Genomic DNA, 25619 nt, shown 5'->3' with positions numbered 1-25619 from the left:
AAGCTTGGAAATGATAAAACAGCATAATATACGGTTTCAAAATCAAAGCACCTATTGCATTGGCCTCCTTGGTTTTTGTGCTTGTACATTTGGACTACAATGGGGATTCCCACAGCATGCAAAAGAAGAGCCAAGTGTGTTTCTTTCAGAGCCAGAAACAATAACATTTATGCGATGACTGGGAGTTTCTTTTCTCTATGGGGAAAATTATTGCTTTTATTCAAATGCCCTGAACTATTTGTACATGAGCAAGGTACATGTGTCAAATGTTCTGCACGGCTTCTATAGGAAAAAAAAATCAGACTATAAAGTGTTTTATGAGCACTGGCATGATGCACTCATTCTGCTAATTATTTATTTACTACCTTAATTTTAAATTCTACAAAAAAACACCTCACTTGTCAGAAAAGGGAGCATCACATGTCTTCGTTTCATCTGCGAAAGCATTTCTGAAGCCAGTAAGTATTTAGTCAGGCATTACGGTGGGAGGCCTTGATTGTGTTTAACAGAACATGACCCAATTAGCATAATAGGCCCCTCGTTCATTCCCTTTGAAATCCAGAGCATAGAATAACAAATGTATATGAACCAGCAGCCAAACGTCAATACATGGGAGTTGCCACAAAGCTCATGGGAAGCCATGAGTGAATTTCTGCACAAGGAGGGGGAAAAAAACATCAAATTTTTAATTGCAAAATAAGCAGAACGGAGGATGCGGTGGGTCTCCTAGCCACCAGGGCCAGTGGGCGTTCTGGGGCCCACTGATCCTGCAAGAGAGACGGAGGCAGGGAGGACGTGGGAGCACCCACTGTGGAGCTGAGGGAGGTGCATCCTCCCTCTCAGGTGCTTTCAAAGCACACCACTTTGCAGACTGGGTGATCATTTCAGTCCAATTAAAGATAAAGAGGGAAGGGGAAAGAAGTGTGTTTGTGTATCATACAGCATGGTACCAGTGTGTGCACCAGGAACATAGGGACATGAATGATAATGATAGGCCTACCTGTTGCTAGCCTGGCCATTTGAGACCAACTTGATGGATTTGGGGGTTTGCCTTTTAATCTATTTTAATGCGAACAATATGCCAACAAATAGCATGCTAGCAACTTGTGTGGATATCTTGTCATAACATGGGCACATCTATTTCTTATAGCCAATAGCCAGTTGCTTGTTATGTGTGTTCTTGGGTTGGACCCCAGATGCAGAGGAAGGAAGCAGGAGTGCAGGGTCTTTTTAATGCTGGCTTTTGTCCAGCGTTTTGGGCAAAGTGTCCAAAACGAGGAGAATGCTGTCAGTACATGCAGCACTAACTCTAATAATAATAATCCATCTGCTTAAGAAGGGTGCGTCCTGTGGTCCCACCCGCGTCAACACAGCAACAACTAATCCGACAGGTCACAAAAGACCCCACAACAAGACCCAAAGAACTGCAGGCCTCACTGGCCTTGGTTAAGATCTGTATTCATGACACTAGGCAAAAACAGCCTGCATGGTGGAGTCTGTAGTGGTTCTGGCTTGATTGACGCCCTGGGCAGACCAAAACTGTAGCGTCTCTGATTGGCTGAATAAAAACAAAATGAATACTTTGGAGTGGCCTAGTCAAAGTCCTGACCTGAATTGCATTGAGATGCTGTGGCATGACCTTAAAAAGGTGTTCCATGCTGGAAAACCCCCCAATTTGGCTGAATTACAACAATTCTGCAAAAATGAGGTGGCCAAAATTCCTCCACACAGGACCGTGTGGGTTTTGACTTTTTTCTCCTTAAATCATAAAAAAGGTCTTGAGTAGTAATTTGATACAATTCATTTTTGGTTCAAGGTTATCAACCTAACCTGTGCTACTGTAAATAGTTGAAATGGTGTGGAATAAAACTCGAGAAAATCGACTTGAGTTGAGTTGACAGAGCATCCTCGACCATCTTCAAGCACAGCCTGGTTGAAGTCCAAAAGTATGCCTTACACAAAACCTACGTCTGTTTTGTCACTAAACGTGATTGAAGTCATTCAAACCATCAGACAGGCTGGCAAATTATTGTTAATGGCTTTAATATTCACATTTGAATACATGTCCATTGTGCAGAAATCATGTTCAGTGTGGATGGAAGCAAACAGGAGACTTGTAGTGCTACCCAAGATATGATATTTCAAGTGGTTTGGTGTAAAAACAAATCATATTGGTTGAAAAAATGTTATATGATATATCCAGTTTGTTCATGGAAAAACAACAAATAAGAGAAATGTTCTCCATAAAATCACAAAGCAGTTCAGTCATACTGTAAAAAATATCTAAATTCTTGCCATTTTTTACAGTGTACAGCTCAAAGTGCAATATCATATATATATATATAGAAAATAACTTTCTGATTAGTTCCATAGTTTAGTGCGGCAGTCTGTTTTCTTTCAGAAGCAACGCATCCCTTCAAAAAGTTGTTGCTGTTGCACAAGCAGGTTAAATATTTACTACATTCTTCTACTGCTGTATAGAAATGGATCCATGATAAAATAAAATCTCTTGTACAATCCCGATGTTTCTTTGCATTGTTGTCAAGCATCTCAATGTCCAGAAATTGCTTGAGCTGCAAAGGACAAAGAAAATTAACATTAATTAACATACAAAAAGAAACTGAATTATACAGGAGAGTCTTTTTGATGCCTCCGTTTTAAGCAATCTTGAAAAAAAATAAAATGATTCAGCACTCAGGGACTAATTGAGACATGATATCTATTAGAGCGGAAACCACCATGTCTGGACACAATTATGTTAAAATCCAACTGTATTTACAGCATGTATCCATAATTGAAATATGTCTTGTCATTCCCTACTTTTAACTATGCTATTAAGATGGTTCAATGGTCTGAAAGGTCAAAGGCCAAACACAAGTAGATGCTTGCTTTGTTGCTCTGCGGGAGTTCATTTACACCCATGATGAATATTTAATGCATGCTCGCCCACGTACGCTATACTCATCTCCATTCCCTACAGGTAGATCTTTCACTCCCATCATAAGTTTATCATCACATCCACCACAATCAGCATCTGTCAATTCTGTCATTCTTATTGTTTTGGGAGCTAATTTGTGCAGCTGTGCCAACTTGTGCAGCCAAGTGAAGATGCTAAATAAGTCTTATCTCTTTTGTTAATTACACACATGCTACACAAATAATTATCACAGTACGATGAGCAGATGTTGATTATACTGAGAGTAGATACATAGACAACATGTGCTCAAGTGCAAGCAGCCTTCCAAATAAACAAAACAAAAAGTTTGGAAATATGTGTTTGGTCTTTCTAGTTAGTACATTTTATTGTTTAGTTCTCTATTAAGGAACATGCAATTATGGGACGAGCAGCACAAATGCAGCCACTAAATGTGCCAAATCTTCACTTTAGTCCGGTAGATTGGGGTTGGAACCTGACAATGTGGAAGAATGTCTGGTTCAATGATTCTTCCTGGAAAAGTATGGTTGTAGGGTCTGCAGAAGGCAGGGATTCCGCAGTGCTGATTGCTGGTAGAGGAAGTGTGACGTTGTGGGTAAATAACAGTAAATAAGGGGCGATCCAAACGGAAATGTTTTCAGATGAAACCTGCAAAAATATTTTCATAGTTTCATCCTCATCCACACGGGAACAATGTTCTGGGTGACCTGAAACATCTTGCAGGGTGGGAAAATCTGAAAATGGCGGCTAGAGTTGATATCTGAATATTTCCAGTGTCATGACTCACTGCAGTCGACATTGTTACTGTATTTTCCTGTCTTATACTACCAAAATGACGCATATGGAATTTCACTTTGACACAAGTCTTGGAAAACTAATCATGACGGACTTATACACACACGTGTTCTTTCTTCTTCTTCTTTGGTTTTGTGTGTCATGTGGTCTGCATATCTGTTCAAAGCACCACACATAGGTGCGCCGTGTGTATTACATCGTTTTCACTCAGTCATCTGTTCCCCTCTGGAACGGATGCAACTATTAAGCAATCCAGCACAGTGTGGAATTTTTTTCCACCTGCCAACAACAAAAAAATCCCAAGAACGTTCCCATGTGGAAAGGGCGTTAATCTCCCTAACACTAACACACATTCCCTAATTTTGCTGTTTGATGTTTATAAGTGGCTGCACGGTGGATGAGTTTGTATGTTCTCCCCGTGCATGCATGGGTTTTCTCCAGGTACTCCGGGTTCCTCCCACATTCCAAAAACATGCTAGGTTTATTGCCGACTCCAAATTATCTACAGGTATGAATGTGAGTGTGAATGGTTGTTTGTCTATATGTGCCCTGTGATTGGCTGCCGACCAGTCCAGGGTGTACCCCGCCTCTCACCCGAAGACAGCTGGGATACGCTCCAGCACGCCTGCGATCCCCGTGAGGATAAGCGGTTTAGAAAATCAATGAATGAATGAATGTTCATAAGCATGCAAAAAATGCAGTTAGGCCTTACTTTTCATCTTGGATTAGACAAATGTGTAGTGAATCCCATTGCTTATTGGGGAAGAGGAAGGTGCCAGAGATACAGGAGGTAGAGGAGGAGGAGGTGGTGGAGGAGGAAGAGGTTCAGGAGGAGATGGGACAGGGCTGTTAGCCTGTGATGGAACTAAAGACAGGACAAGAGAAGGAAAAGAGAAAAGTAAAGGATATTTGCCACTACCTAAATGTCCTGGAGCATTTAGGTAATATACAGTACAAGTTAGGTCCATTTTCAGTTGATATTGTTTTTCCTGCAAATTGATGAATAAATAAAAAAATCACACCAAATGTTCAGGAATACCATCTCATCATAAAATATTATATTTTTGTTAATATTGTACTAAATTATTGTATAATATGTATTGTGGAAATATATATTTTTAGAATAAATAAATACCTTACAATTCATATATGTTAAATTAATTTACCTGTGACTAATATTTTTAATTGATTTAACAGATTTTTTACTATAAATAATGAAATAATAAATAAAACTATATATTGCATTTGCAACTACATAAAATGCCAGACAGTTACAAATGAGTGAAATTAAAGAAATTGCAATATTTAAGGAATCTCCATCAATATGTATTTCATTAAGAATGTAAACAACCAACCAAGTGATTATTGTTCAAGATATAATAGCCACATTCTAGTATGTTGTACTGATGTACATTGCATTGAAGTGTAACTTTGTTATTATAGCCGATGCCTTCCTTTTCCGATTGGCTGGGAGAAATCACATGGTTCCCTTTCCTATAGAGGGCAACCACATTTTGACTTAAGATTCCGTTACCAAAAAGTATTCATATTTTAATTGCAGTGTTACATATTGCTGCTTTTTTAGAGCAGGCATTGAAGAAGGCTCTCATGCATAATAGTATGGAAAAAGAAGAAAAGACTTCTTTGAATTCAAGGATGTAAAAGTGCATAAAGTACTTTCTTCCCTCTTCTCTGACAACATGCCACCAGTTATATTCTCTGACATTTCTCTAAGCTGGAAATAATGTTATAATTGTTGACTTTGCCTCAGCGTGCATGTGAAGCCTCCACACGGCTCGACAGCTTGAGTGCTACTGTGTGTGACAGGAGTGTGTGTGTGCATGCGTGTGTGCGTGTGTGTGTGTGCAGACAATCTGCAGCAGCTCCGGTGAAAGCGAACTCGCCTGCCTGCTGTAGAGCATAAAAAAGATGAAATGTAAGTGTGGTGTCTTTCATGCAGCTTCAGAGCTGCCGTGCGTTCAAAGAAGTGTTAATGATATGCAGAGTTTGACTGGGTCATTGATCAGCACACAAAATGGCCTCATCCAGTGAGTCCTCCCCTATCTCAAAGACTTCATGCGGACTCCAATTAGGGACCATGTGAGCTCCTGACACGGAATAATGTGAACTTATTAAGGAATGAAGAGCCCTGCTTGACTCTACACCTTACGCTCTCCTCTGCTCCGCCCTCATCATCTTCAAGTCAATCTGTAATCTGTTTGTTGTTTTTTTAAAGGCCTCGCCTTCACGTAAATGATCTAGATTTTTAAAAAGCAGAAAAAAATGGGCTACAATGAGAGACCAACCTGCGACACGCTTGCTTTTGAGGGAGGCCTCTGAGGCCAGCATGTAGGACATGGTGATGATCCTTTCCTGTTCCTGTAGAACAGAATCAAGCGACAGCAAGCTCACCTCTGACTTGTCTGCAGACAGTGGTGGTGCCAGGTTTTGAATGCTGTAAAACGCAAACAAAAATATACTGTGTAAATATCAAAATGACACTAAAATGTATTTTAAAGTTTCATAAAACCATCATATCTCCTATGATTGACTGTTTTACTAGATCACATTGGAACAAGTTCATTAAAACAACATTACCAGTGTACGATATTTTATCAAGTTAATGTACCTGGACTTTGCCAAGATGTTCTTGATCCGTTCCACCTTTCGATGACGGTCCTCCATCTCCTCAGGGCTCAGGGGCTGCTCTGGTTCCAAATCCATATATCGCTCTGGAATCATGACCTTCTGAGGCTTAGACAGCTGTGTGGAAATAGACAGGGTGTTTTTTTTACTTAAGCAGTAGGATCACCTGTCCTCTCAGGCCATCTAAAAACAGTCAAAAAAAGCCATGATAAGCTACTATCAGGTTGTTGTCAACTTAGATATGTTTTCTTACACATTTAGTACCGAGATTATAATAAAGATTTGATATAGAACCAATTTAAATCATTGTGATGAAAGGAATCTTTGATTACTAGTCAAGACAAGCTTGGCTCACATCTGTCAATAAAGCAACCTATACCTGAAAGTATTGTAAATACTTGGCAATTAATTGGCAATAGGGATACGTGACTGTAAAAGGTTTGTGTATCACTGTATTACACAATATAGTAGATATACGATACTTCCCGTGATGGCTATTATCTCATCATGTAATGCATATTATGTATTTTGATTGTCTGGCACAGTAAATGTGTTCCCTAGCGGTACTTATTGGCGGGTGGACAGACATGTATAGGACAGGAAGCTGAGTTTTAGCGCGCAAGTTTTAGTGTTAGCGCGCAGACCTCACAGCTAGGAGAACAGGGTTCAATTCCACCCTCGGCCATCTCTGTGTGGAGTTTGCATGTTCTCCCCGTGCATACGTGGGTTTCCTCCGCGTATTCCGGTTTCCTCCCACATTCCAAAAACATGCTAGGTTAATTGGCGACTCCAAATTGTCCATAGGTATGAATGTGAGTGTGAATGGTTGTCTGTCTATATGTGCCCTGTGATTGGCTGGTGACCAGTCCAGGGTGTACCCCGCCTCATGCCCGAAGACAGCTGGGATAGGCTCCAGCACTCCCCGCGACCCTCATGAGGAAAAGCGGTAGAAAATGAATGAATGAATGTTATTAGTGTGCCTACTTTTTGGCAATCCCGTCCAGCCCGTGTCTCGCTAAACACTGACACCTAGTGGCCAATGTATAATGCAATACTACATTCACAATTAGAATGCTTCTTCTGCCTTGTATTTTAGTTCATTAGCCATTTTAATCCCCGGAAATGCTTGACTTAGGCCTTAGAATACAGTACAATTTGCTTTGCTGTGTCATTTATTTTTGTATATATTTGGTGAAAAAACGCACTTGTGTGAGGGCACAATGTTTGAACCGCGATGCATTGAATGATAAAAGACGATGTATATCGTGTAGCGTCACTGTGAGTATTTCCTGTTTTCCAGACTTCTTTACTGTACAGTTTTTGTCAAAAAGGCTGGGTAATGTTCTGGATTATATGTTGGTAGTTTGTCTGTTTTTATGCACCTATTGCGTTGCTGTGTGTGTATGTGGGTGTAGTTATTTTGACACCGGGAGTAGGAATCACGTGTGACGCGGTAATGCTCCGCTAATATGGTATGCCTCACACAGGTAAACTACATTTGAGTACCATCTAGTGGCTTAAATGTGACATTACACCATGATCTTTGAATGATAATTGTTATCATTATTATCATTAATTGTTATCATTATCGCAAACTACTTTGAGTGTAAACCAATAGTGATGTAAGAAGTAACATGTATTGTGCAGCTACATTCTGGTTTGATGTTTTCGTCTGTCTATCTGAAAACAATGGATGAGATGAGATGGATCATCGATCCCCTCGCTACGAGCTCCTCACAAACCTGAAGCCCCCAACGGTCAATCTTTGTTCAAATGTTTTGCATTTTGCTACTTAATTTCACGGTGACATAATTGACGTGATGAGCTGCATCTAGCCCACGGGTCTTGAGTTGGACACCAGTGATTGAACAAGTTTTTTGAAACCCAAGAGTTGGTGCCTTCGTGTACCTCTTTAATTAAGTCCTTGTCATAGTCTAATGGTTCCAGTTCAGCGTCGCTTGTTGCTGGGGGCGTCATGGTCACCGAGCGGAAGGTCAGCCATTCGTCAGAATGCGATCGGGGTCTCTCTTTGTGCTCGGGGGGCCTCTCCTCCCCCTGGACGCTCCTCACTCCCTGAGCCTCCTCCCCTTGCACGGCTCTCTCCAACAGCTGCAGGTCAAACTCCTGCTCTCTCCTCCACTGGGCAACACACAGGGACAGAGAAGACAGGATGACAAGTTGTCTCATCAGTGAAAGCACAGTGGGGGGGGGGGGGGGGGCAGGGGCGTATCTTGACTGTAAGTAAGTCATCACTTGTATCCTGACACCACTGGAAAGTGTGAATGGAGTGTGAGTGTGTGTGGGTTAAGGGTTTGTACAGGTGTGGGGGGGAGGGAAGGAGAAGACATAGGTGAGCAAGCATGCTGACATAAACAAAGTAAAGACAGCATGCTACTAATAAGCTACAAACATAACACAAGACCAGTAAAACACAACACAAACACTGTGAAACACAGACGACAAAAAAATATAAGAAAACATGACAGATTTCAATAAATGTTTATTGAAAACACCGCAATATTACCATATAAAACACTGAGAATACACTTGGCCAATGTTCTATTACCGTCGGTATTCTCTACTTGGTACATCTGCGCAATCTCAGGAGATCCAACGCGAGTGCTTTTGTATCTTTGTAAAGCCTGGTTCGATGATGCAGCTCTCGCATTGGAAGGCATTATGTTGTATATATATATATAATACTCTAGTGTAATTAGTTCTGTAAAAGTATGAATTTAAAAAAAAATCATCTTAAAAAAAATTACAGAAACCACAGACGTCCATGCACAAACAATCAAAGAGCTTTATCGAGTAAAGCATCATGTAAAGCTATTTGATAATGTTATGATATGTTATGAGAGGTTCATTACATTTGGACAGGTCACATACAAATGCATGCGGACGTACACACACATATATATATATATACATACATACACTGTATATATATATAGTATATAAAATATACACACATGTACGTGTGTATATATATATATATATATATATATAAAAGTCTTTTATATATATTATATTATAAATCCTTTTATATACGTATAACACACACACACAGCGTAGGGAGAGAAGGATAGGAGGCGTTAGAAAGACAGCTGACATGATTGGTGAGAGATGTGTTGACATACTTGTATGTATGGATGATTTCAGTTAGTATCAGACATTGTTGTCTAGTAAAATGAATCAGAAAATATCATCTGTCAACTTATAAATTAGCAACATGCATGCATTATGTACAGTACAAAGGCATGCGCTAGCAATGTTTCACTTTGTGATGTCAAAAGGAAAGTTCGGTGGTCACTCTCAGTGTGCTCGCTGCCATGCATGAGAGTGTGACGTGTGCTGATGCTCTAGGTTAGAAACATACAGAACCAAAGTCCGCCGAGAGAGGGCGTGAGGAGGCTGAGGAGGAGGAGCGTGAGGATGGGGAGGCGTGGCGGTCTCCGTGGCTTAAGGTGCGTTTGCGTTGTCGCAGCAGAGCCTTCTGGTGCCTCTTCATCCTCTCTAGCTGCTCGTCAGCGCTCATCCTCCCACGCTGAGGCACCGCCTCCCCAGAGTAGAGACGCTCCAAGGCACTTTTTGGTCTCTCCTGGGAGACACGGAATAGTGTAGAAGATGCACATGAGAGGAAAGAAGAGAGGAATTGATGACTTTGCATTTGGTAAAAGGGGCAGTGCCCCAGCAGAAATATTTTTCTTTGTTTATGTATTTTAATATGTATTTGATTCACTGTATTGACTTAATATGACCCCAAATATACTCAATTGTCAAATAACTGATAGATGTAATCTAATGCAGATGAATGACAGGAAGGGGGAAGTCGTTTGGCACCACCTGTTGGTCTACATGTATAAATCTTTCTGGCTTTTTACTTAACAGTACATTGGGGTCAATGCAGTAATACAGTTGGGAAATGAATATGTCCTGTTTTTGGAGTAATTACCTGCAGTATGTCTGTCTAACACGTTGCAGTTTGTTAGTGGGTGTGACTGGCATGTGATAATGTTTACATTAATGTAAAGTCCCTGAACTCTGACAAACAATAACTGATAACAATAACAATAACTAACTAACAGTCAAGTCGTATTATGAATCACAAATGATTTGCATTGCCATAACTGGCACTCCACAATGTTATGATTTATTTGTATTGTTCTCTTGATATTGTTATTTATTTTGATAGTATAATAGTATAATTAATAATAGTATAATTCTCGTCACTGTCCACACAAGCTGTGTGCGCTCATTGGACAGTCGAAGTGCGGAAGTACCGAGTTTGATGTGCACCCACCACGTAGTCAGAAATGGTTGCAGAGTGCACGCGCGTCAAATGTCATCCATAGTCCGACGCAGCCCCGCACACAACAAAAGTTCCTCCTGCACTAAGAGTGCTACATAGTGTCTGCATGCTCCTGAATCCATTCTGAGGCGGTACTCACCCCTAAATTTTGCCCAAACGTGTAAGAACCGCAGATTGGGACCGGCTATTTAAGGATGATCACATCACAAGCCTTAAACTCATCACACCCTGCCAAGTGCTACCCAAATGCTGTACCAATCTAAAGCTTTTCAAAGCTCCACTCCGGTGAGACATCTCTCTTGAGGCACGTTTTTCAGGGTGCAAAACTTGTATCACTATCACAAAGACAGGAAGTCCCACACGCGGCAGACATGACTGTGCTCCTTATTATTCTAATTTCACACACGATGAATCTCACCTTGACAGCAGGAGCTGAAGTTGCTCTTCTTAGGGTCACGTATGATGAGATGCTGGAGGACTGATTCAGTCTGAAGGAAGAGGCAGCTACTCCTGAGAGGAAACCAAAAGAAAAAAAAAAACATCCACCCACAACTTGACATGACAGTTTAGGTCCGTGTTGAGTTTGTTAAGGCTACTTTTTATTTGTATTCACTGTAGAATGTCCAAGTGTAACCATGCTCATATACCTCTGCTAGGCAATGTCTGATAACCCCCATGGTGTCCTGATGCTGTCACACTGCTGACGCTGAAGCCATCTCCCGCACCCACAAGCTCAGGGTCACTGAGGAAAGGCCTGAGCTCCATCTGTAACACGTACGCACAGCAATTACAGTGACCACAATATTAGGTACACCTGCTATCTTTTTACTTGATACAGCTGTTGTATTGGATATTGGATCTGCCGACAGACCTTAACGTCTCCATTGGTATACTGGCCTATCTCTCTGTCCCGCTTCCGTTCATCAGACTGTCGCTTGAGGCCGCGCACTGAGGTGTGTCTGATGACTGTGGTCTCCCTGGGCAGCGGGGGCACAGCAGGAGGGTGCTCATCGGGACTGTAGACTTGAGGTAGAGGTGGTCTTGGAGGCACGTCTTCCTCAGGCTAAGACACACAACATGGATGACTTTTTTTAAAGGCAATAATAAGCACGTGGTTCCGAGCTGAGCTGTCCAGTCTCAATAAATGTGCTTTTCTGTTAGAATTTTGGCCGTGTGATTGGCTGGCGACCAGTCCAGGGTGTACCCCGCCTCTCACCCGAAGACAGCTGGGATACGCATAAGGAAAAGCGGTATAGAAAATGGATGGATGGATGTTGGAATTTTGTGCATTGTTGTGTATGGGTTTTTGTACTTTGACTTTGTACTTTGAACATCAAAGTACAAGTCAAATTAGTAGTAATAATAGTAGTAATTAGTAGTAGTAATTAGTAGTAATGTTATCTTAAAATGTAGCGCAATTAGCTCAAAAGCACGCAGCCTTTTGCCAAAGTTGTTTATGTGGGAATCTAGTAGGATTTTATACAAAATTTTGTATAAAATTAATATATATATTCATTCATTCATTCATTCATTTCTACCGCTTATCCTCACAAGGGTCGCGGGGGTGCTGGAGCCTATCCCAGCTGTCTTTGGGCAAGAGGCGGGGTACACCCTGGACTGGTGGCCAGCCAATCACAGGGCACATATAGAATTATCAACTGGAATGCACTGAAACTAGCAGGAAACAGACTAGACATGAGAACAACATTGGAGTTCATTGAAAATGTTTCTGAATTTATGAATTTTATTATTGCTAGAAATGCATGGTTGTAGACAAACACAATGTTTCCCACCAGGCATCTGCTGGATGTTTCTCATACATTCAGTGTGACTGCGGTTGCTCTACCTAGTGCGGGATGTCATGAACCCTTAAATAAGTCATAAATTAGTCAAATGTGTTATTTGTGTAATGAATAACAGCGTGCCACTCACACGTTTAGGTCCAGTAGTGCTGCTTGAGTTGTGGGGTGAGGGCTGATGACTGGGGGATAGCATAGGTGTTGTAGCATTGTGGCTATTGGGACTGAGGTGGGGGCTGTGCTGCTGCTGCTGGGACAATCTCATCTCCATAGCAGACGGACTTCCAGTCCCTGAAGGCACTGACGACGCCGACACTGAAGGCACAAATTTCCTCTCTGGAGTGGAGGGAAGATTCGGAGTATGCAAAGATATGAAATGTGTATAAACACACACAGGCAACCACAGTCTCCTTCGGGCACGTTCAAGGCATTAGTAGTAACAACAAGAAGCTTTCCGGGGACAACCCATACATGAAAATTAATGTACAATATTTGTGGGTGTCATCTAAGTATCTTATCGCAGCAGCTTCTTCTTACCTGGGTTGGTCACAGAGGAGATAGTGACTTTGTAGTTGGCTTTACTGCTGCTGAGACCTGCAATGACGTCCTCAACCCTCCAAAGTTCTTTTCTCATCTGGACTTTTTCTTGCTGTTCCACATGAAATGAAATGAAACAATGAAACTACTGTACATTTGTCGTATGGACGACATGAAGCTGGACTGATTCTCTCGCATACATCCGTACTGGAGACTACTACACACCTGAGAAAGGTCAGTACGGGTCATCTGTCCTTGCAGGGCTGATTTGAGCCAGTCCACATCTTTCTCCAGCCTGATGTACTCATTCCATGCATTCTCCATCTCCTGCACATAAAAATATAGGTCCAATTTAGTTCTTCATTAAGTCTTATCTTATTATTATTCATCACGTGTGTAAGCCATGTTTGTACATGTGTTTAATATTAATGTTGAGTCATTAGTTATAGTTACAACTTACTTTCCCTAGAAAGTAATGAAATATTGCGTAACTTATGTGACAGGGTGTAAAGTTATTTGGATTTACCTTTATAGTGTGAGAGTTGGTTGATGAGAATGAGGCATAGGGCTGACCTGGCAACTTGCAATTGTCAGGATTGAGTTTATCTTGTTTTTTGTTTTATAGATATCAGCATATAAAGTCGTGCCACATATCTCTGCCAGTAACATTTGATATCGTAATTAATTTGATTACCCCTCACTGGAAGAAAAATAACCTTCATAGTATTTCCCTCATCACACTAATTTAAAATTAGTGACATACTGTGGGGCGGCACGGCGGTCGAGTGGTTAGCGCACAGACCTCACAGAACATGCAAACTCTGTGTGGAGTTGCATGTTCTCCCCGTGCATGCGGGTACTCCGGTTTCCTCCCACATTCCAAAAACATGCTAGGTTAATTGGCGACTCCAAATTGTCCATAGGTATGAATGTGAGTGTGAATGGTTGTTTGTCTATATGTGCCCCGTGATTGGCTGGTGACCAGTCCAGGGTGTGCCCCGCCTCTCGCCCGAAGACGGCTGGGATAGGCTCCAGCACCCCCGCGCCCCTCATGAGGATAAGCGGTAGAAAATGAATGAATGAATGACATACTGTGGACACTTGGGATATTTCCGCCCTGATGTGCACCACATCCTCCTGCAGTAGTTTTTGCTGGTAGGCAATTTTCTCCATGTGGGCTGGCTGATCTCTGTACTGCTCCATCTGCTGGTGGGACACATCCAGCACTGACTCCAGCTTGTCCTGCAAAATCACATGAAGACACAGTCACGTGTCAATGTTTATTAATTCATCTGAACTGTATCTGTACAGTATATAAGAGTCATGTTGAGTGTGATAAATGTATAAGTCTGTACACTTTGGCAGCTCTGCAGTACTTTGTTCTGTCTAACGTTTGCAGCATTTTTTTTTGAAACACTGGCTTTTGAACTGTATTAAAAAGCAGCATTTCTTTTGCAATGACTTTCTGTATTGACGTTCTTAACCAAACGTCTCACTGAGTATTTTGCAATATTTTTCCAAGATGGGAAAACTGGGTCGGGTCATTTGAGGTGGGTAAGTTAGTGATGATGCCTTTCATGTTGCTACCACTTTCAAACAGCTTTAGCATCTATTACCTCTCCTAACTGCTACTATGTTACCTTGCATTGTTCCTCCACTCCACACTTTTGCTGTGTGTGCATGCAGGCTGCCCCGCCTCCCCCCGCCACATAGACAAAGCAACCGTATGTCTGACAAGAAGTCTCACTCTGTTTGCCGTTGTTCTATGAAACGCTATTGCTTTAAGAAGGGTCTAGGTGCTTTCCCTGCCTATTTGCAGATAAATTATTATTCATCTTGTGCTGAATTAATGTAATTATTATCGTGTGTTACACACTCATATTTATTTTTATATTAGCAGAGTGTTCAACAAAAATGTGGGCATGAATTAAAGCATCTATACAACCACACATGCTACACACAATAATATTTATAGAACAGAACCTTATCTTCCTTCAATGTGCGTATCTTGGCTTCTAGCTCCTGAAGGATCTTGTCTTGTTCACACAGTCGGCTTAATTTCACCTGGAGATAAAAATAATAATACATTTATATCATTATTATGGTATATCTTTATCATCATAATACAATATAGTCAGTGTGAATTGAAGAGAAGCAAAGAGTTGGCCACAGTTAGTGTTTTCAAAAGAAGTCGACCGTTTCAGCTAGATAAAATAAATTGATCTTCTCTGTGTGAAGACATCAATAAGTTTCATCTCCACAGGACTTTCTTTCTCAAATGCAGACAGATAAATGATCTACACTGTCTCCAGATTTGGTAACAGCCATTATGAGAAACTGTAATCAAATATCCACGATTTCATATTCACTTTTGGCCAAAAGTGTGTTTATTAGGAGTGACAGATGTGTTTTTCCGAGAAATGGGTTATGTGTTTATGCAAACAACATAAGGCTGCCAAGTTCACAGTCTTTCTCACACTGTATTTTTCTCAGATCTACTTATCATTCTGTTCAATTAATTATTAAGCTGTTTTTATTTTGCTGAGGCCGTATATTGTTGTTTTTTAATTGCATGAAATATTCATTGTTCTGACAAATTTTCTGGCAATTTCCTTATAAATTGTTAAAGTGGAACAATGCAAATGATGAAAAGCCAGGACATCCATCCTATTTACCTCTATTCGGCTGCAAACAAAGAGCGTGCAAAGCAGCGTCGGGCAAATCAAACTGAAAAATTTAACAGCTCCACATCTAACAGTCCCATTACATGTATTTTTCCCTTTAAATTGCAGGGAGGAAAATAAAAGCTGTGGTCGATACTCTTAAGACCCTCACTGTGCTGTCTGGGTGGGAATCCCAACTGTGTTGTAGTGTATTTATGCTCTCTTGCCTCCACAGTCTCTGTTTAAGTTAACACACACACACGTATACACAGTATATAATATACACTAAAAGACACACTTAGGTTGACAAAATGATCTTAGTCTTAATAATGATCTTAATAAGATACTTAACTCATCTCGTCATATGTAAAAACAAGATGAACTTACATCAGCATCACTTTCGGCTATCTTCACAGGCCTCAGTGCTTCTTTCCTGTGGCTTTCCCGTCCTGTAACCTGAAATAGCCAATAGTCACAGAACAACACAGAATATTTAACACTATTATGACCACATATTTGGATAATCGGCTTTAACGCTCCCAGTCAACACATAAATATTGCATGGCATCGCAACAAACAAGACAACGTAGCTACAAAAGAAGTTAAGCCGCATGGATGTAGAGAAGATCAAATAACGAACATGAACTGGAAAAACAAATATTAGTACGTAAGCTAGAGGCATTAACATTTAGACAAATAAGTAAATGTTACCTCACATGCACACCAATAAAATACAATATAGCAGAATTGTGCTTTATTATTAAGAATTTAATAGGATTCCAATAGAAATTCCTACTAAAAAAAGCACATATACTCTATATAGTTTCATTCTGCAGGAAGCCAGAGTCCCGCCCCCACCACCATCAAAAATAAAGGTCATCGAATGCAGTGCTTAATGGCATGCAGGAAAGCAAAAAGTAGACTTTTGGCTTGATCACATTCTCCATATCTTCTCACTGTAGTCTATGATTGGCCCAATCCAAATGCATCATCCTCATTTCCAGGGATGCATTACATTTGATTCCAAATCAGTAGAATTGTTTTGATTTTGCACACCAACAACATCCTTACATTGCAACAGAATCCAAAACCTGGAGAAGAGTTTTCAAACCCGCTGTGAACTGAAACAATCAGCGGCTCATTACTTTGGATCTGTTTTGGAACAGGAAATGGAGAGAGGGGTTACAAAATTATTGTTCATCATAAAAGTGGCCTCCCTCCTCTTTAACGGTCTTAATGTACTTTAGTGGATTTTTTTTTAATGACTCATGTACTGCAGTATACATATGTGACTGCGGGTTTGAGTCTCATAAAACACAATAGCTGCAGCATGCATTAAGAACCTACCACATTTTTATGTATTAGGGCCACATTGAAAAGAAAAAAAAACAGTATAGCAACTAAAAAACATGTTAGGTTACAAAAATAAAATTACATAAATAACACTGTGTACATAAAATAAAAATGTGTCAATGTTATAAGAATAAAGTTGTAATAATAGAAGAATAAAGTTATATTCATCCATATTTTACAGGACTAAGGTAATCTTAAAGTAATGTTGAATACGTTAATACAAATTCAAATTAGTTGTCTGAAGCATGCCCAGTATTTTACTGTATTTTATTGAAAGAAAGATAAATAAGGAACAAATGACGTGTCCCACAAGGGGGCGTACGTCATGATTGACGCGCATTGTGGCCTCTGATGCGCATTTAAAGGCAATGAGAGGCGTTCATTTCATTGGTTAAGATTACACTCGGCTATGTTAAACCTTCACACGCCTTCTCACCTCCCTCTTTGCTACTTGCACCGGTGGGAGGGATGGAGGCGTGGGTGCGCGGTGCTGCGCCAGACTGTGCTGCTCATGAAATTTACAAAGTGCTTTCGCCACACCCCATTGGCCCAGCGTAGGCACGGCACAGAGCAGGTGCGCTGCCCCTGGTGTACAAAATTAGAGCCCATTGTGGTGATGTTAGTAGTGTCCCTGAATGCACCTCGCTGTCACCGAGGGACAAGTGTCATTTTGAGGCTGAATGGACTAGAAATGTGTTTTGAAATTGGAAATACATATAAGGTGTTGGGTTTGCACTACTATTGATGTGTGTGGCAGATTTATATTTATATATTTTTAGAAAAGTTGTAAAGGCACAAGACTTCAATTGAAAAAGTTAAAATATAATGTGAAAATTGGTTGTAAATGATCTTATGATTGTCATATTTCAAGAAAAAAACGTAAAAAATATTACAGGCATAAAGTCATTTATTAGATTAAAAGAATAACATTGTATTATTATGGGATAAAGCTGTGCATGTATAAAAATGCAATACATCATTTAAGATTGTAATATTGCTGCATTATTCTCTAATATTATAACTTTAATTAAAAAATAGATATACAGTAGGAGGGTTTTTCATTTTGTATTCATATTTATATTTTATTCTTTTAAAAAATATATTATTACTATTATTACATGAACCTGAAATGTCACCAATATGATATGTTGATGAAGACAATAAAGAAGCCAATCACTACATTTGAACACGTTGACTTATCAAACAGACATATAACACATACAAAATGACGAGCATGCTTGGAGGCATTAAAAGCAGGGTGGGGGGTTAGGGGGGTGGTGAAGATGCAGATGTTGGAAGAGAAAAGGGAGGTGTACAGGACAAAAAAAAAAAGACTTTGCTGGGGCCCACCTTCAGATCTAGATACTCCAGGTCCTTCTTCAGTTGTATGTAAGTATCATCAGCCTTTAAATGAGCAGTGAAGAGATAAATCACTTAAAACGAAGCTGCAAAGGATGATGGGCTTACCATAGAACAACTTTCGTTTGAAGTTGCCCTCAATTACAGTTCACTTGTACTTTTTTTTTTTATCTTTAGTAACATGAAAACCAAAAATGTAATCAAGTATGTTGTATCTGCGGACTGAGCAGCAGTGTGCGGTGGTGGATGACCACATGTTCTAGGCAGACGATGGAGTTGCCTTTACCGAGCACCGCTGCAGCTTCAGTCTCTCTTTAAGGGAAGACGGCGGAATGATGGCTGCTTTAAAATGACAAATGCAGGCATGAAGGGACTTAATTAAGTTCAATGCCGTAGCAACCAACAAGCAACATGCTTTTAATGTGTGATCCTTACTAGTGTGTTTTCATATACACTCTCCTGGAATGAAGTCCATGCTAAAGTTGTACATAAGCAAGGCAACAAGACCGCATAAGTCAGGCAGGGAATGATCAGGATTGGCTGGGTGTGGATAGAAGGACGGGGGTGGTAGGTCATTGTGCGACAACAGGGGCTGCAAAATGTGGTCGAGGATGTTGAGTAAAGGGCCCCTGCTGACCTGCATGCTGGGGCCTAGGAGGCCGTTGTGCTGCTGATGCCGCAGATGAGCGAACACGTCACTGGGACTTTGCACACCAGCCATCTTGGCCTGGTGCCTCCGGAGCTGAATGAGGAGCAGGGTCAGCTCCTCTGGCTGTAGCCAGGTCCAGGTTTAGGACACAGAAGTATGAGTTACTAGTGACTAACAGTAAAACATTTGAGCAGAACTGTGGTTGAGCTGCTGAAAGAGCCCATAGGCGGACATAAAGTGAGCTAAAGCTGCTCTGTGGACAGCTAGAAGATGATGATTTATTGGTCTATTGAATTGATGACCTCAGGAGAAACATTCAGTAGGATATAAATATGATAACACCTTTAAGGTTGCGGCATAAGACAAAATGATTAAATCAACTGTCTTGGGTGGCAGTGGAACTAAGGGCCAGCATATATCATGTCAGGAAATGGTCAACCTTGGATTAGGATTAGATTTGGAAACATTCTTCTATATTTTTGTTGCTATGAAACACAGCTGTATACGCAGTGTTTAAAGTAGTATTATAACATTTAGAACTACACTGGAACCGATAGTATTTTCTGTCTCCCGTCTATGTTGTCATCAGTGGCTCGTTCTGTAATTCTTTGCTGATGAACACAGTTACACCACAAGTCTTTTCTTTTCTTATGGATCACGGCTGCAAAATAACCCACAGTGGAGCCCATGTTGCAAGTCCTAGCATTTGATTCGGTCAAAGTACGTTTTGGTTTGAGTAGAACTTTCTGGGAAGTATTGATGACCCTAAACCGAGCTTCCACCGTATCATAAAATGTGATGAAAGTGAGTCGCCTCACAGATGCATCACAAGTATTGCACTTTTGAATCATTATATGTGTCAAAAAGTGTGAAGTGTAAAAGGAAGTTAATCACTGTTAATACTAGAACATAAAAACATATAAAAAATAATAAAAAAATATAAAAACATAAAAAAAAAATCTAATTTATCTTTGTGGACCTATTATGCAAATTTTTCGACACTTTGTATTGAGTTGTGGTCTCCTATAGAGCAGCTACACGCAATAACCCACACAGAAAACTTTCTAGATCTTCCAGAATCTGCACCTATTCCAGCTGTGGGTCCTTTGATTTGTGCTTCCTGCCAAAACGGTCTGTTTTAATTTATTCCACCCTCCTCCGAGCCTCCTCCTGTCACGCCCACTCCACTGTGATTGGTCACACGCCCAAAGCGCTTCCTAACTATGAACCAGATAAGGAAGTCCGCCCCTTTGTGATGTCACAGAGGGGCAAGATTTACCACGCCTTTTGAAACCAAGCTTTTTGAGACATCCCAAACTTCTTTCAAGGCTCACTTCCAAGTACAAAAACCTCATTATCTGAAACGCTGGCATAGTTCAACACGAGAATATAATATTCTAACTACATTTATAGGTCAGAAAAGTGGCAAGAGCATAATAGGTGCCCTTTAAGTAAGTTTTTTTGATTTAACACACCTTGTTTTTGGGCAAAATGTAACATAAAAGCCAAAATAACAGCAAAACATTTGCCAAAGTTAATACTTTGATGCTGACTGAACTGACTTTTAATGAGATATGCTGAGGACTTGTGTCAGGCAAGATGGACGTCCTGGACTCTTAGTAATTTATGTTGCGCTAACCTTGTCAAGTTCAACTTGCACTGAAGGTTACATTGTATAATCATTCCCTCACCAGCCATTTTCAATTTGGGGAAGCCCACCTGAATGTTTGTTTATGAATAAAACCATGTTCTACCTGAGGTCCTATTGAAAACGACCAAAAGTTTTCATGTCATTATTTATCATCTATGTCATAGTGAAATGGTGTGAACGGTGTTAACAAAAGAGCTTCCTACCGTTTTGCCATGCAGGCTGGGTGCGCTGACAGTGTGTGTGATGTATCCCATAGATGGCATGGACCTTCTCTCTATCTGGGAGGTCTGTACAGAAGGCAATGCATCAACATGTTAACCATAGTTCATAGTGTTAAATCAAACAGAATGTCTAATTCAGTGCTAGAAACAAGCACATCACACGGAATCAAAGTTCATAACATAGCCTCCGAACAAGTCTGCAAACAAATATGACTACACAGCATATTTCATTTTCTTTTCCATCCATCTCTATTGGTAACAAGGTGCGCCCCTGAGTTTGTGACGCTACAGGGCTTGGGAAGATTTGACAGTTTTGCTGAACATACAGAATTGGTGAAAAAGCAGGCCTTCTATAGCCAACCTTAAAAGGACACAAACAACAAGAGATTTAATTAACTCCACATAAATTAGAGCAAAAACCTGCTTTCTTAAAATAACATTTGTTTGCTAGCAGCAAGAGCAGCACTGTAAGCCGTTCCCTCAGAGATTCCCAAGCCACTATTTTTTGCTGTATAATAGGTTTTTTATTTAAATGTGAGATCAGAAGAAAGAGACCGCTGCTGATGTTTGAGATACACTGGAGATGTTTATAGGGTGCTCACAAGCCCTGGGCACATTGGATTAGATGCTAATAAAACATCTCTCTTAATGATATTCCACAGGGATATACAAACACACACACACACACACACACACACACACACACACACACACACACCGATACTACGAGAGCCTCATCAGCCTTAAAGATGCTGGATACACCAAAACTAAGTTGGTCTACATCATCTAGTTCTCACAAACATTGCTTCCTCGCATGGTCACTGTGGCTGCCTTTGTTTGAAAATACAGTTTATCCATATTATAATTTCATGCATATAATTACACTGTGGGGGGAAGATCATGTGTGATGCTTTATATGAGGAGCCAAATGTGAGGCATGTGTATGTGTATGAGTGTTGGCCAGTGTGGTTCTGGTTTGGCAGGGAGATGCTGCATGAGGGTGTGTCGGGGCGTAGATGACACTCGCTCTTCTGTGGCGGTATCTGCATGCAATAACGCAGTGCAGGCTCAAACCACCTGTGGAGTGGGTGCGGACTGTGTTACACTGGGTTATTTTGGAGGGGTGATTCACTCTCACTACAAGTGTCAGAGTTCCGTTCTGGTGATGTAAGTTGTATCAATTATAGCTTTTAATTAACTCCTCAGTCACTCACACTGAACACATAACAAATGAAAGACATTCATTCATTCATTCATTTCCTACCGCTTATCCTCGCGGGTATGCTGGAGCCTATTCCAGCTGTCTTCAGGCAAGAGGCGGGGTAAACCCTGGACTGGTCGCCAGCCAATCACAGGGCACATGTAGACAAACAACCATTCACACTCACATTCATCCCTATGTGCGTAGGTCTCTTTGCTGTGTGGCCTGCATGCTAATCACTGTCCACCGTGGCATGCAACCTGATTGTGTGTGTGTGTGTGTGTGTGTGTTCGGATGTATTACTAACTGCTTTTGACTACACTTGTATAGTTCAGTTGTTTGAATGTAAGTGATCGATCGCTATGCAAAAGATGGAATTGTAGAAAACTGTAAAAAAAATTATAATCGTTGCTAACCAAAGATAAAAATCTAAATGTAAAAAAAAAACCTCATATGTCAACTTAGCAGGTTATACTGTATATGATCATCTTCTAGTTAAAATTATGAGATTTCAAATACACTGCCCCCTGTTGGACAACAACAGGACAAAACCTGGATTTTGAGTTTTACAGTATATCTACCATGCAGTATTAAGTTTCCTTGCAAGAAGTCCCAAAATGTCATCACCCATAAATTTTAATAAAATGTAACTTCAAGTACACCTGCAAGAGCTATGGAAATCCAAGAGCTGCATAAATTAAGTCTTCATTTAAGAAAATGTTTCTAATTATGGATGTAGTTTGAGAGCTGATTGTAAACACTTTTGGTTACCTTATGTAGCTACAGTATATTTGAGGTGGGAAATACACTGAAACATTGTTAGCAGAATACTGTATTATTAATGCTGAAAGAATGTGGATGAGGCCTTCATGTCCCCACTAATTGTCCACTGCTACATTAGAGAAGGATTCCTAATGCACGTATAGTTTCTGTTCCTCAACTTACTAATCCACATCATTCTTAGGCAACTTTGTAAAAATGGTGCATGTATCTAATTTGCAAAAGAAAAGCAGTACCAAGTCAGTGACAAGACATTGTATCCACTACAAGTAAATCGTGCCCTAAAAATGTTATCCATCAAATGTGTCAAACCTGAGAAAGGCGAGTACAGATGCGTCCGGGCGAGGATGCTCCTGTGTTGTCCACACTTGATAAATCATCCAGAGGCATGACTGTCCGCCTGCCTGATGGGGTGTGTGGCCTGCGGGGGGACAATGGTTTAAAAGACGGGGAGACTGATGGTGGGACCTCACAGGGAGATGGCGGCACAGAGATGGAGCGAGGCATCTCCACGGTGACGGTGAAAGATGAGGAGTCAGTGAATTTGGGCCCTGTGTGCACGGGCGCTGTCGGGCTGCCATGTCGGAACTGCTGCCTCTGCTGCCACTCGTACAGCTGCCACACCATTCCCTCCTTGGTGGCCATGCGCTCGTCTGTGGACATGCGGAAGTGGCTCAGTCGGTCGTGGGCATATTTGTAGTCGCTGGGCAGGTTACAGGTGGCGGAGGGAGAGTTGCTGCCAGATGGGAGGTGGGGAGACTTTGGTAATGACTGGCAGGAGGCATCTGCTGTGCTGACTTTCACCTTCAAGGGAGGAGTTCGTCGTGGGAGGTTGTATTCTGCAGAGGGAGCACTGACAGAGAAACAAACATATTTGTATGACTATTTATACTACATGTATATTCTGACCCTAAATCAGGTATCTTTTCAGTTATTCCTATGGAAGCTTCTATGAGAAATCTGTCCACTAGAGGGCATCATTTAACCTTGTCATATTTATTGAGTCAAATTAACTGCACACTCCCACTGACCTCTTTGGTGGGTCACCTTTCTGAACTTTGACCCAGTGCTCCACCTGGGCCAGCGTATTCTTCCTCTGTGAATGTTTTTCTGTGTCGCACCCCCTCTGGTACACCAGATTCCCGTTCTTTTCCAAAGGAGTTTGTCCTTGCTGTGTACTGTGATGGCCATTCCTTTGAGCGGCAACGTCGACCGAGGTCGGAGAGAGCCTAGACCTTCCTTGGACCTCCAGCACGTACCTCCCCTCATCTCCGGGAGCCAGTCGGCTCCCATCATCACGAAGGTGTTCCCTGTCTATCCTGAGAAAAGCTTCAGTCTGAGAAATGTTGTGGTTGACATGATTGGTCTGTGGAGGTGTCGGATGTGGGTTCTCATCTGGTCTTTCCATATCTCTGAAAGGTTAAAAAATACAGCATTACATAAACATATTAGCGCATCATGGCAAGCAACGCTTCTCAAGCAATTTGTTATAAATAAATATAAATATTAAATATGTAGTTGATTTGGAGGTTAATACATATAGACATCTAAATAATCCTACGCTGTCATTTTTTAATAAAATTCAGAAAAATTGTCCGACTGTAGATATACGGTTGCAAGTGGTGAATTTGAAAACTGTGATTAGTCTGGTCTTTTTTTCATCAATCAACAGCTCTATTTAATATCCACTTTAATTGACATATTGCCACAAAAACTTAACATTCTTGCCTGCAAGTTGGTCACATTTCAAGTTCAAAATGTTTGTCTGCAACTGTAAGTAACCAAAGATACAGGGAGAACAAGTACACTCTAACTGTGCCATCATCTAGTTGCAAATAAAAAATTGAGAATGTAGAGAATGACAAAAAACGTCCAAAGTCATCAAGAGGCCATGTATTAAATATAGAGAATGTTTGGATTACATAATGATATATTATAATTCCCTCATTCATTCATTTTCTACCGCTTATCCTCACGAGGGCCACGAGGGGTGCTGGAGCCTATCCCAGCTGTCGTCGGGCGAGAGGCGGGGTACACCCTGGACTGGACGCCAGCCAATCACAGGGCACATATAGACAAACAACCATTCACACTCACATTCATACCTATGGACAATTTGGAGTCGCCAATTAACCTAGCATGTTTTTGGAATGTGGGAGGAAACCGGAGTCCCTGGAGAAAACCCACATGTGGACGAGGAGAACATGCAAACTCCACACAGAGATGGCCAAGGGTGGAATTGAACTCGGGTCTCCTAGCTGTGTGGCCTGCGCGCTAACCACTCAACCTATATTATAATACATTTAATAATTTAAATGAAATGCTCATAAAGTCAATATTTACAATGTTGCACTGAACAAACTTCAGATCATGACTCAGATCAAGAAGTAGATGGTTAAAATAAAACGCTTCACCATGAAGGAAGGGCTAGTGTGTAAGACACACCACCAGGTGGCAATCTTACACAGTCCATCTAAACTAAGCACCCAGTCAGGAAAGCCATTTGTGATGCATTTCCCCATATATTCCTAGGTTATCAAACACAGAAACAGTGCACATTGTGTCTTGAGCTGTAAAAACAACCACTGTAGAAGAATAAGGCTCATGTCCAGCTGGCACAGTCTTACAGGTCTCATCTAGTCCCAAGCAGATGCACCTCAGACATTAAAAGTGACCTTGAACAGATGGTCAGAGCCCGACCTGCTACGGAAGAATGCC

At 41.0% G+C, this 25619-nt stretch overlaps 1 protein-coding gene across 15 annotated transcripts in view; it reads right to left on the bottom strand.

Annotated features, from left to right (window-relative positions):
* Positions 1 to 2070: 2070 nt before the first annotated feature.
* The window catches only part of plekha7b (pleckstrin homology domain containing, family A member 7b), a 68125-nt gene continuing 44576 nt past the window's right edge, over positions 2071 to 25619 (bottom strand). For 6 of the 15 annotated variants that reach the window (XM_078795560.1, XM_078795554.1, XM_078795555.1 and 3 more), the window contains 21 exons: positions 23933 to 24313; positions 23214 to 23754; positions 20903 to 20986; positions 19037 to 19171; positions 18391 to 18444; positions 16759 to 16839; positions 16075 to 16143; positions 15008 to 15088; positions 14117 to 14266; positions 13250 to 13351; positions 13025 to 13136; positions 12621 to 12823; positions 11560 to 11751; positions 11336 to 11453; positions 11107 to 11198; positions 9756 to 9977; positions 8285 to 8515; positions 6360 to 6493; positions 6037 to 6185; positions 4443 to 4595; positions 2071 to 2573 (listed from right to left, as the gene is read on the bottom strand). In XM_078795560.1, the coding sequence (XP_078651686.1) occupies positions 4456 to 4595; positions 6037 to 6185; positions 6360 to 6493; positions 8285 to 8515; positions 9756 to 9977; positions 11107 to 11198; positions 11336 to 11453; positions 11560 to 11751; positions 12621 to 12823; positions 13025 to 13136; positions 13250 to 13351; positions 14117 to 14266; positions 15008 to 15088; positions 16075 to 16143; positions 16759 to 16839; positions 18391 to 18444; positions 19037 to 19171; positions 20903 to 20986; positions 23214 to 23754; positions 23933 to 24313 (3271 nt within the window). In that variant the 3' untranslated portion in view covers positions 2071 to 2573; positions 4443 to 4455. The remainder of the gene's footprint in view (positions 2574 to 4442; positions 4596 to 6036; positions 6186 to 6359; positions 6494 to 8284; positions 8516 to 9755; positions 9978 to 11106; positions 11199 to 11335; positions 11454 to 11559; positions 11752 to 12620; positions 12824 to 13024; positions 13137 to 13249; positions 13352 to 14116; positions 14267 to 15007; positions 15089 to 16074; positions 16144 to 16758; positions 16840 to 18390; positions 18445 to 19036; positions 19172 to 20902; positions 20987 to 23213; positions 23755 to 23932; positions 24314 to 25619) is intronic. The other 9 variants (XM_078795567.1, XM_078795562.1, XM_058089286.2 and 6 more) reach the window with 8 other exon arrangements.

The sequence above is a fragment of the Doryrhamphus excisus genome, linkage group LG13, assembly GCF_037039965.1.
Source record: "Doryrhamphus excisus strain RoL-2023G ecotype Guam linkage group LG13, RoL_Dexc_Guam_v1.1, whole genome shotgun sequence".
Classification (NCBI taxonomy): domain Eukaryota; kingdom Metazoa; phylum Chordata; class Actinopteri; order Syngnathiformes; family Syngnathidae; genus Doryrhamphus; species Doryrhamphus excisus.
This window is presented reverse-complemented; position numbering and strand designations above follow the sequence as displayed.